The sequence below is a fragment of the Neofelis nebulosa genome, chromosome 8 (genome assembly GCF_028018385.1).
Source record: "Neofelis nebulosa isolate mNeoNeb1 chromosome 8, mNeoNeb1.pri, whole genome shotgun sequence".
Classification (NCBI taxonomy): domain Eukaryota; kingdom Metazoa; phylum Chordata; class Mammalia; order Carnivora; family Felidae; genus Neofelis; species Neofelis nebulosa.
In genome coordinates, this window is record NC_080789.1 from 72868556 (window position 1) to 72880078 (window position 11523).

At 36.6% G+C, this 11523-nt stretch overlaps 1 protein-coding gene across 3 annotated transcripts in view; it reads left to right on the forward strand.

The window, feature by feature from the left end:
• GXYLT1 (glucoside xylosyltransferase 1) overlaps nt 1–5478 on the forward strand; it is a 47444-nt gene extending 41966 nt beyond the window's left edge. For 2 of the 3 annotated variants that reach the window (XM_058743092.1, XM_058743093.1), the window contains one exon: nt 4236–5478. In XM_058743092.1, coding sequence (XP_058599075.1) covers nt 4236–4397 — 162 coding nt within the window. In that variant the 3' untranslated portion in view covers nt 4398–5478. The remainder of the gene's footprint in view (nt 1–4235) is intronic. The other variant, XM_058743094.1, reaches the window with a different exon arrangement.
• Nucleotides 5479–11523: the final 6045 nt, after the last annotated feature.

Consider the following 11523-nt stretch of genomic DNA (forward strand, 5'->3'; position numbering starts at 1 on the left):
TTATCTATAATTCAGCGAGAAGTGTAATTTTTAAAAGCATTGCATTCAGACAAGGGTATTTATGTGAGTTTCAGACAGAAACTGAGTCATAGCCATTGAATGCAGATGAACAATTTGAATTATAAAGGATATGAACCATCTTTAAAATGTAAATGCATGGCTGTGTCTTCCAGCAAATCAGGTTTTACAGTCCATACGTATTTGTTAAATATTAGTTGTTGAGTGAATAAAAATATTAAGATTAGAAATTGCGAATGCAAAATGGGAACAAAACATTTTATTGCTCTATAAGGTATTTTCTGCTTCATGTATTTCATTCTGAATTACATTTCTTGGTGGTTCTGTGTTAACTTTGATTTACTCCACATCCTGCTTATATTTGCATAACTATCTCTGCAAGGGAGTCCTGAGTGTTTCCCTCCTATGCAATGGTAGTCCCCACCCCTAATCCATGGGTCATGTTTCAAGACCCCCAGTGGATGTCTGAAACTGTAGATAGTACTGAACCCTATACCTACTTGTTTTTTCCTATACATACATATCTGTGATAAAATTTACTTTATAAATTAGGCACATAAGAGATTAACGATAACCAATAATGAAATAGAACAGTTATAACAATATATTGTAATAAAAGTCATGTGAATGTAGTCTCTCTCAAAATATCTTATTGTCCTGCGCTCACCCTTCTTCCTGTGATGATTGTGGGATGATGAAATGCCTATGTGATGGGATGAAGTGAGGTGAATGACGTAGGCATTGTAGCAGCGTTAGGCTATTGTTGACCTTCTCACAGTGTGTCGGAAGGAGGACCATCTGCTTCCAGACTGCAGTTGGCTGCAGGGAACAGAAACCATGGAAGGTGAAATCGTGGTTTAGGGTTACTATTGGACCTTCTTGTGTGTACTTGGCTCTCAGCATTTTGTTGGATTGAATTGCCATTTTGTCATCTTTTAAAAACCTGTTCTATTCTTTGAAAATGCCTCAGATTATCTAATTGTGGTCATCTTAGCCTCAGTACTTATTCACTGCCTTTCAACTGACAGTCTTATGTATAAAAGCATGATCTTAAAAGTTTGTGTACTGGGTACTGTGCCAGTGAAGAAGGAGTGATTAACTGTATGAGGAAAGGCTTCTCAGAAGTGCAGACATTTGAACTGAGCTACAAGGCAGAGTAGGAGTACTCTGAGTACTAGGCAGAGAAGGGAAGGTGAATGAGTCAGGCACAGCATCTAGTGTGGAAAGAGGCTTGTAGTCAGGTAAGGCCACATGTGGCCTCTGGGAAGGGGAGCACCTAGATGCAAGTTATGTCCTGCACAACTTTTTGGTGCTACAGATTATATGAATGGCAGAAGGTGCTGGGGCTTCTGGCTGTATTTATATAGTTGGAAATCTTGGTAATTTATCATCTTCTCTCTTAAAGGTAAAATTAGTTGTTATTGGGACTAAAATTAGAGCTCTAATTCATGAGGCACTGTTATTATTTCATAAAAATCTTCATCAAAATAGTTTCTCAGGGAAGAAAAAAATTTTTAACCACAAGCACTTGGATTTAAATAACATGAAATGAATTAACTGAATCTCAAGTACTTCATATTTGTGGGAATTAACTCTTTTTTTTTATTTTTATTTTGAGACAGATATAAAGAGCAAATGGGGGAGGGGCGGAGAGAGAGGGAGACAGAATAGCAAGTAGGCTCTGCACTGACAGAACCATAGGATCATGACCTGAGTCTAAATCAGGAATCAGACGCTTAACTGCTTGAGCCACCAGGTGCCCCTCTGGGAATTAACTTTTAAGCAGCTTTGTAATATTTTTATTTTATTGTCATTGCTGAGTAAGAAAAAGATCGTAGTTTGGTCTTCGCAGTATTATCTGCCTCTCAAACACAGTTGTCCAAGCATGTTTTTTGTGTACGTTGAGATGTTACTTGACAGTGTCACTTGATAAAGGTTGCCTCGTTCAACATGGCTGCTGCTTTTAACCCCAAACAAATTTTAGGCACACCTTTACCCAGCATAGCTGTTTTCCCAATTTCCCACTGTTAATTGAGCTTTACCTTTCAACAGGACTTTTGAAACTGATTTGACACAGTTTCATATATTTATTTGGATAAGCAGTGCTGTGTGGTGGTCGGCAGCTTGTAGTTTTGCAGCTGGGGTTGAATTCTGGCTTGGCTACTTACTACTTTTGTAACTAGGAGAATTCTCTCTCCTTGCCGTAGTTGTTTGTAACTTAGTTGCTTGATTATAAGTGGGGTAATTGTATTACCGTTCCTAAAGTTGGTGTGAGGCTTAAATGCTTAATACATTTAAAGCTCTTAGGTGCTTTGCATGTAGGAGGTCCTTTAAACCAAACCAAACCAAAACAAAACAAAACAAAACAAAACAAAACAAGTCCAGCTTTTAATTTCTCCCAGATACCTATGTGTCAGTTATTTTCTTTCTTTCTTTTTTTAAATTATTATTTTCATTACATTCTTCCTAGTGAAGCTCCCCTTCCCCCCTTTTTTTGATCTTCAAAACAATGTTTATCTTCAGTGTATGTGATTGGGTTTTGAAAATCACCCCAAGAGTGATGGTTTCATGCAGTTAATGCTCATAGTTTTCTTTCTGAAGAGATACTGAGGTTTAGCATCTGTTTACATCTATACAGTGATAAAAGCCATGTTACAAATTATCATCCAAGTTCATCCTGTTTCCAAAGGTTGGCTGTGGCTTCCTGCAGACTCACTAATTGTGATTCAAGTGGTGCTTTCCTTTCCTTTCCTTTCCTTCCCCTCAGTGTCATGGTGGTGAACCTTGGGAATGACCTCAGGTCATTTGATCCTTCTGTGATTTCAGGTTCTGGATTTCCTTCAAGATCTTGCATATTTCACTGATACCAAACTTTCACATAAAATGTTCCATTTTCAAGCCCCATCTATCATTCTAATTGAAAAAATGCTTAGTTGCAAAGGCCAAATAAAACAATATAGCTGGTTAGGGATGCCTGGGTGGCTCAGTAGGTTAAGCGTCCTGTTCTTGGTTTCGGCTCAGGTCATGATCTCGCATTCTTGGGATCGAGCCCTGCAATGGGCTCTGCGCAGACAGCATGGAGCCTGCTTGGGATTCTTCTGTCCCCTTCTCTCTCTGTCCCTCCCCTACTTGTGCTCTCCCGTTCTCTCTCAAAATAAATAAACTTGAAAAAATTATTTTAAAAAAACAGAGCTGGTTGAAAACACTAAAATCACAAGTTATTTCCACTTAGCTGCTACTACAGTATTTTTCAAAATATATTCCTTGGGATATTAATGTATTTTACAGGGAAAAAGGACTGGTCAAAAATACATTTTGGAAATAGTGGGCCAAACAATGTTCAACATGTGTATTTTTCATTTTACTGTTTACAGCTTTGCTTTGCTTTTTCTTTCTTTTTAAAAAATGTTTATTCATATTTGAGAGAGAGAGAGAGAGACAGAGTGTAAGTGGTGGGGGAGGGGGGTGGAGACACAGAGAGAGGGAGACAGAATCTGAAGCAGGCTTCAGGCTCTGAGCTGTCAGCACAGAGCCTGACGCAGGGCTCGAACTCCCAAGCCATGAGATCATGACATGAGCTGAAGTCAGATGCTTAACCGACTGAGCCCCCCAGGTGCCCCTGGGCTTTTCATGTGCCAGTGTGAGTTCCCACGAAGAGTGCATGATGTGCAGCAGCTCCCAAATGCATTTACCCATGGGACCCCTTTGTCCCATGGGTAAGCAGTTAGGGGCTTACCCCTAAAGAGCAGTTAGGGGCTCTTCGGGAAACCCTGAACTGTGCTGGCGTTTTACATTCCTCCCACTCCATGGCTTTCTCTCAGTCCTTTGTCGTACAGCCTCAACACTGTTATCAGAGTGACTTTCGTCCTTCCTTAGTGTCTCTCAGACACCTTCAGAACTTTTGATCATCATCTTATACCAGTACGTGTCTCTGGGCCTTCTCTGCCCCTTGTACATGTTCTTTCTTGCCTTGGCTTGGGATGCCCTGCCTCCATTACATCTTCTCTGAAAAACTTTCCCTGATGCCCCCAGTGATTTACTCTGACTTTCTCCACTAATGTGAGATCATACAGCCATTTAATTCATTGAACATATTTGTTGAGCATATATACTTTTTGTGATACTGGAAGTTACCAACATTAAATTGATTGACGAAGTTGTTTGGAGTTTAATTAAATTTTTATATATATCTTTGTCTTTTTATTTTCTTTCTCTAGTGTTCTTTTAAAGATGACAACATCCGTTCCTTATTAAAACCTTTAGAACTGGAACTACAAAAGACAGTCCATACCTACTGTGGAAAAATTTACAAAATATTTATCAAACAGCTAACAAAAAGCATACAAGATCGTTATGATAGACCACCAAAGGAAAGGTGATTCTTGGTGACTGCCAAATCAAATGAATTAAAACAACAAAATATCAGGGGATATGTGTGAAGGAATAGTCTTGAATGAAGTGTTCAGGAAGGAATTATTCATCTTCAGAATAATTGTTTCTCCTGAAGAAGTTAAATAAGCAAATATTCATGTAATGAAGAATAAGTTAAAGTATTGGATCCCAACAAGAAGACACTTTTGATCTCTGATGTTTTGTAATGTTGTTTGCTGTCATTCCAGTATTGATGAAAACATTGAATGGTTGTAGCCTACAGAATTTGGTTGACTCTTCTCAAGTAAGTAAGAACAGTAGGGGTGTATGGATGGAAAAAATGTACCTCATACACAGTGAAAACACTCAAACTGTGAGTATAGCAGTAGTTTTATGTCAGCACTAACCTCACTTTAAATGTGTGACACAAAGTTTACAGGAACAGAACGTGTTCTGTTTCTAAAGCAATGTGATGTAACCGGTGTAACTATTGACAATCGATGTGTGCCTTTATACATTTCATCTCTGTTTTAAACTATTTCTGTGACAATCATGTTTAAGATTAGATTATAAGTAAGCTGCACGTTTAAAACTGAGCTGTATAAGAAAGTGAAAAAAACGGTAAAAATGTTGGGAGTTTTTGTCTCTTTGTGTGTTTGTGAAACATAGTATTTTCATTTGTATATGCTAACCTGTCTTGCCAAAACTCAGATCTGAGATTGTTAAACAGATATTTTTGGAAATTTTCATCACTTTAAATGAAAATTTTCAGCTTTACTGGGCATTCTGGAAGCAAAAGATCTGCTGATCATAAATGAGAACCTAACTAGTATACTTCCGTGATTGTGGAAAATGTGATGGACCAAAATGCATAAGCTGTATACTTCCTGTGAACAGTAGTATTACAATGAAGCAGGAAAAAAAGTGGTCCATTTAAACTTTTTTTTTCTTCTACCTCAGAATGGCTTTGCAAGATACTTTTGAAGAAGCAAATGTAGAGAGCCTTACTTTAAGTCAGACAACGTTCACGAATGATTTAGATTAAGAAGATTGTTCTGAGTATTAAAAAAGTAGTTTTGATTGGTTTAATGTACATGTCTTCCTTTTTTGAGCATCACTTAAGACTTTCTTTTAATCTTGAAACATTATTTCTTAGTGTTCTTGACTACTCTCTAACGTAACTGTAGATTCTGAGTACTTAGCATGTACTTTCCTGCAGTGTATGTCTCACTTTAGTAACTACTACATGGTTATTCTTTTCCCTTTTGATATCTTAATACTTAGAGAAGGGAAAATCATGAAGGAAGAATACCACTTGCGTGAAAGTAGTGGTGATTAGCTTTATAAAGCTAGAGTGCCCTCTGTGGAAACATGACATATGCAGATAGACATGGTCAGTGTGGTTATCCCCTGTCTTTTTCACTTTAGTCAGGGTCAAATTGAGAGAGGAAGGTGTAAAAAAGGCAAATTGGAAGTTAATAACCAGCCCAGCATTCTTCGAATAGATGGGTTTAGAGAATACAGCCTCTATGTCGTTGGCAGAATGCCATGGTGAATATGAGATCTTGTGAACTGTGCTGAAATTGAGTTTATTGAGTAGAAAATGAGAATCCTAGAATTTTGAAGTTTGGAGGGTACATATAAGATCATTTCTAGTGGCCCCCAAGAGAGAACTTTGCCTGTCTATATTAGACTCTCGTGGGGAGCTTGTTGAGTGTGGATCCCTGGGCTTCACTTAGGAGACTCTTGTACACTGTGTCTAGGATGGAGTCTGCAAACATTTTTTTTTAGTGAAGAGATTTAAAAACTACACAAAAGTAGAACAGTACAGTGGTACTTCTTGCCCAGATCAAACCCTTAAAATATCTTAACGATGTTTGCATTATCTATTCCCCTTTTCTTTGTTGAAGAGTCTCTTAAAGAAAATTCCAGAGAGCCTATTATTTCATCACTATAAGTACTTTGGTAACTATGATGACATCATACCTCCTTTGACTTCATTTACTATCCATTCCTAAGCAAATTTCCTTAATTGTCTCCGATGTTAGAATTAGGGTACAAAAATAAGTCATATGATTCTGTTTTTAATAAGCACCTCAGGTGATTCTGATGTCAGCTAGTTTGGAACTATTAGGAATCATTTTGCCAACTTGAAGATTGAAGTTAGAATACCATAATTCTTGGCACAGCTGGATTATAAATGTGATTCTGAAATATTAGAGTAATTGGGGTTATTGAAAAAATAGGAATTTATATTATTAGTAAGTTTCTTAGTTTTAATTTCCTCAGTGAACAGAGAGCCTCTAATAGAGTGGGTTGGGACTGTGTAGAGTATGGTCATGATTTAATCCAACTGAACTGTATACTGTGGTCTCATGTTGTGACTTATTTACACTGTCACATGCTCCATACTGTAGATCAGTTAGAAGGTTCTTCATCTGGTTTATTCAGATAGGACTTAATTGGGCATTTTACCATAAATTGGGGTATGGTGAAAACTTCCTACTTCAGGGGCTATATTTACCTAAAATTTAGGTTATTACAGAAAGTTCGTAACAATAGTAAAATGAGTTTTCTGAATTTATCTTTAGATAGGGTAACTTTTTCTTTGAGAATTCTTAAGAAAGGCAGTTCTCAGCATTAATGAAATAAAATTGTAGAACAACTTAGAGAACATATTATATTTCTTTTCATAAAACAGTATATCTATGCAGTTTATATAAATTACATTATATAATGTTCTTTGAGTCTTTGTGTTAGAACAATTCTGACCTCAGAACGATCTCTGGGCTACGGTATTACCAAAGTGGAATGACTTCAAACTGTAGTCAAACTTTATTTGTATGAAGTAGCCATCTTAAAAGAACTTGGAAACCTTTAGAAAATATATATTGTGATTTACATTTTAAAGCAATACATAAAATTTTTTTCCTTGTGAGGAATAGTTCATAATATATAAGGTAACCCAGTTATCTTTTGGACACTTTAGAACCTGAAATAATAGTACCGCTTATCTGTTGCTCTTTCGTCTTGCCTCCCATGAGATGTTACTGGTATAGTGGAAAGAAAACTAGTCTGAGATGTTACTGGTATAGTGGAAAGAAAACTAGTCTGTGTGTTACATCTGGATTATTTTCTTGGCCTGGGATCCCAGGCATTTCATTTCACCTTCCCTGTGCCTTGGTTTGTAAACAATCAATATGCTCTTCCCACCTCATGAGACTCAGAAGTCGTAAGTCAGGAAGTTATGTGACTCAACAGAAATGACGGATTTGAATGCATTCTCTATGGTTTGTACATGCCACACGAGCATTACTGTTGAGGTTCTGTTTTGTCATGTTGCCTCCTCTACATATCATTTTGTTTCCTTAGGGTGAGTGGATGAGTGTTTTCTGACATGTATTATATCTCCAGTATGAATTTGCTTATATCATGTAAGGAGGAGTTTTTAAGAAAGAGAAAGCAGAGCAGAAAGGGGTGATTATAAATGAATAATCAAATAAAGAGAAGGAAAAAAGAGAAAGTGAGAAAAGTGAGGAAAGAGAAGGGAATAAAAGTGAGAATGGCAAACGGCACAGTAAGAGAAAAGATGGAATGAGAGTGGGAAAATCGAGAAGTGGAGATGGAGAGAAATGCTATGGAAACAGTCACTTTTTAGTTTAGCACCCCCTCCCCATGCAACTGTCTTCCTGGCTTGTGTTTCAGTTCATGAGACCCTCCAGGTTCAGGAGGGGTGTTGGCTTTCATAGAGGTGGGCAGCACAGCTACCTTGGTTTGATTTATCAATACTAGAGTCTTTTTCCGGTCACTCTACTCACTGACCTAAATTTAGTGATGATGATCAACATTGTATTTTTTTTTTACCTGGATCCCAGTTTGTGAGCTAAGACCTGTGGAAACATGATGACAGATACCCTCCTTTATAATATTGTTCTAAAGTCATCCCAGGTGTTGGGTTATGCAAGACTAACCACATGGATTCACAGGGGAGGCTGGGGTGGAGGGGATGGCTTGGTTAGGTCCGAAGAGCCCCAGGAATCTTAGCAGCAGTTTTTTACATGAAACTGATAGGAAGCCAGATTTGGGAATCATTGCCCTGCTTTGAATGGCAGTTTACACAATAAATCACAGCTATTGATTCCTCAGTAGACATATTTGCAGTCACACCATTAAGAATGGATTCAAGAGAATAGGAGAAACACACTGAAGGGAAAAGCCTGAAAAGATACCATTCAGTGTCTCAGAAGTTTGTACTGTAAGTAATAAATACTTTAATGGTAATCAGAACCTCTTTGAGGTGTTTTAGAAAGATCATGGATCTGTTTTTTGTTTTTAAATAACTCTTTTGGTTCCTTAGAGTAAATAGAGAAGGATAGGAGGGGTGCAATATTTCAGGTGTGGGGCCAGTTATCCATTCATTAAATGTCTTTCAAGTGTCTTAAAACAACAATTGCCTTATGCATTTTAATATTTAATAAAAGTAGATTAAATAGTGATTTGTACTGTAACAGTTATCCTTTTATACATTGCCAAAGCAACCCTTTTTTGCCTCTTAAAGTCTGGCTAAGCTGTTCTGATATTTGCTGTTTCCTAATTAACTGAACATGAAACCAGATTTCTAAAACCAAGTTATATAAACTTAAGACAAGTCTAAGAGGTGGCACAGGAATGTTCTTTTTTTTTTTTTTTTAAATGAAAAATGACTATAATGTTAATTCAGATATCTAGGAATTACTCAACCATGAAAAGAATGTGGAATAGCTGTTGGACTAGGTAGTTCAAAATTGATTATATGTCACATTTACTTTTAAATGGAAAACAGTATGTCGTCACCATATCTCTTATCTCTACCAATAATTCCAAGTGTCTAATGGTACTGTTTGTTTAGAATTTTCTATAAACTCAATTTGTAAACAAAAGAGTGCCTTTGAAAAGATAGGGAAAAAAAAATCTCTTGAAAATTTCTCTTATTACCAATACTGTGAATGCTTTTTGAAGGGTCTGTGGTCAGGCATTTTAATATCAAACTTAAGAACTGATGCGGAACCTTTGCTTATGTTTAGTTTATATATACAATCTGAATTTGTGAGCATATTCACACACGTATTACCATGCAACTCCTTGTAAAACATGAAGAGAACGCAGCAGTGTTATTCCATTTAAAAAGTAAGTTAACTTTGTGATGGAAAATAGCTGTTTTTAACTTTGTATAAAATCTCTTCAGGGAATATTGGAATGTTGTGCAAAAATAATTCAGGGTTTGTAGTATACCTGTAGAATAGGTCATCCATTCAAGACTTAGCAAAACCCACATACGTCATATGCATTGTCATCAGTGTTTGAGAGCTGGACCAATGGTTTTTTATGGATGCTGTAATAGAAGATCTATGAAGGGGATGATGGTTTGCACCTGTCCTTGAAATCAGAAACTGGAAAAATTTGCAAGTGTTTCAATTTTTCATAAGCATTTTGCATAAATACATTAATATTTTGAGTTAGTTTGGTCCTAAAGCTACAGGAAGGACTGTTGGTGTACTGTGATATATAGAAATTACTACCCTTAAACTGCCTTTTACCTTAAAATATTATGGTTTTAGGATAATTTGGTTATCTTCCTCCCAGTATTTGGTGTATCTTGAAATTTATTAAAGGGGTATAAGATGATAGATTTGGATGTAACCTGAGAATAATGGAAAGTTGCTTTGTTCTGTTGTGGGGGAATTCAGTTCCTCTTTTTCTTGAGAAACTGTATTGCTGTTGCTAAATAAACATGTACTTGATAAATGTTTAATTTCTTCAAATGATGTGTCTGAATTATTCTAGCAATCAAAAACAATTTTGGAATCTTTAGGGCTGAGATCCCTGATAACTAGGAGCCTAGACTAAGCAATTTCAAGATTGGCTATTTCTACAGCTGAACAGTGTCATCAGAAGCTAGGTACTGTCTGTTTTTAAGCATTTTCAGCATGTGAGCTTGGTCTCAACCACATGGCCACAGAGTGACAGCTAATATCCAGGTGCACATGACAACCAGAGGCAGAAATATACGTCTTTTTTTGCAAGAAGGTTCCACTAGCTCTTATAGCCATAATAATGTCTGTCTAAAACAGCCGCTTTGCAAAGGGAATGCAATTCATTAACAGGTGGCTCAGACCATGGAGATTTGCCCCAAACTTCAAAATGGTCTTCCCTTGAAAAATGGCTGCTCGGAGGAAAGGGAACAACGTTGGCGTTCTGTTAAAAGTTGGTTGGGTAGAAGGGTTAGGAGCTTGGGAGACAGCAACAGACCACACATTGGTTTACTGGCCCAAGTATTTCTTATAATTTCCAGGGGATTACTTTTCAGATTAGAGACCAGTACATTTTCTGTGCTAAAGGGTAATTTTGCTTTAAAAGTTGTCTGTATTGTTATGATCTCACAGTTCTCAGTTTTATATATTTTATTATTTATACAACGTGTTTTCTAGTCATGATATACAGGGTTTTAAGAGATTATTGAGATGATGACTACTTCCAAGAAGTCTTTAAAAGTTATTTTAAATTCATGGTGAAAAGTTATTAATACTTATTAGCAGTCTTTATCATGTTTTCCATTAAATCTTTTATAAGTTACAGAATGTCTCTAGTGAAACAAAAATTCAAATAATATGGAGGACTTAAAAGTATGTGAAGTAATGCAACCCCTATCAAAATACAAACAGCATTTTTCTCAGAACTAGAACAAATAATTCTAAAATTTGTATGGAACCACAAAAGACCCAAATAGTTAAAGCAATCTTGAGAAAGAAGAACAAAGCTGAAGGTACCACAATCCCAGATTTCAAGATAGACAACAAAGCTATAGTAATCAAACAGTTGTGGTCCTGGCATAGAAATGCGCACACAGATCTCTGGAACAGAATAGAAAGCTGAGAAATAAGCCCACATTTAATATGGTCAGTTAATTTATGACAGAGGGGTCAAGAATATGTAATGCGGAAAAGATGGTCTCGTAAACAAATGATGCTGCGAAAAATGGAGAACTACATGGAAAAGAATGAAACTGGACCACTTTTTATACCATACACAAAAATAAACTCAAAATGGATTATAAAGACCTAAATGTGAGTCATGAAATCATAAAACTAGAAGAAA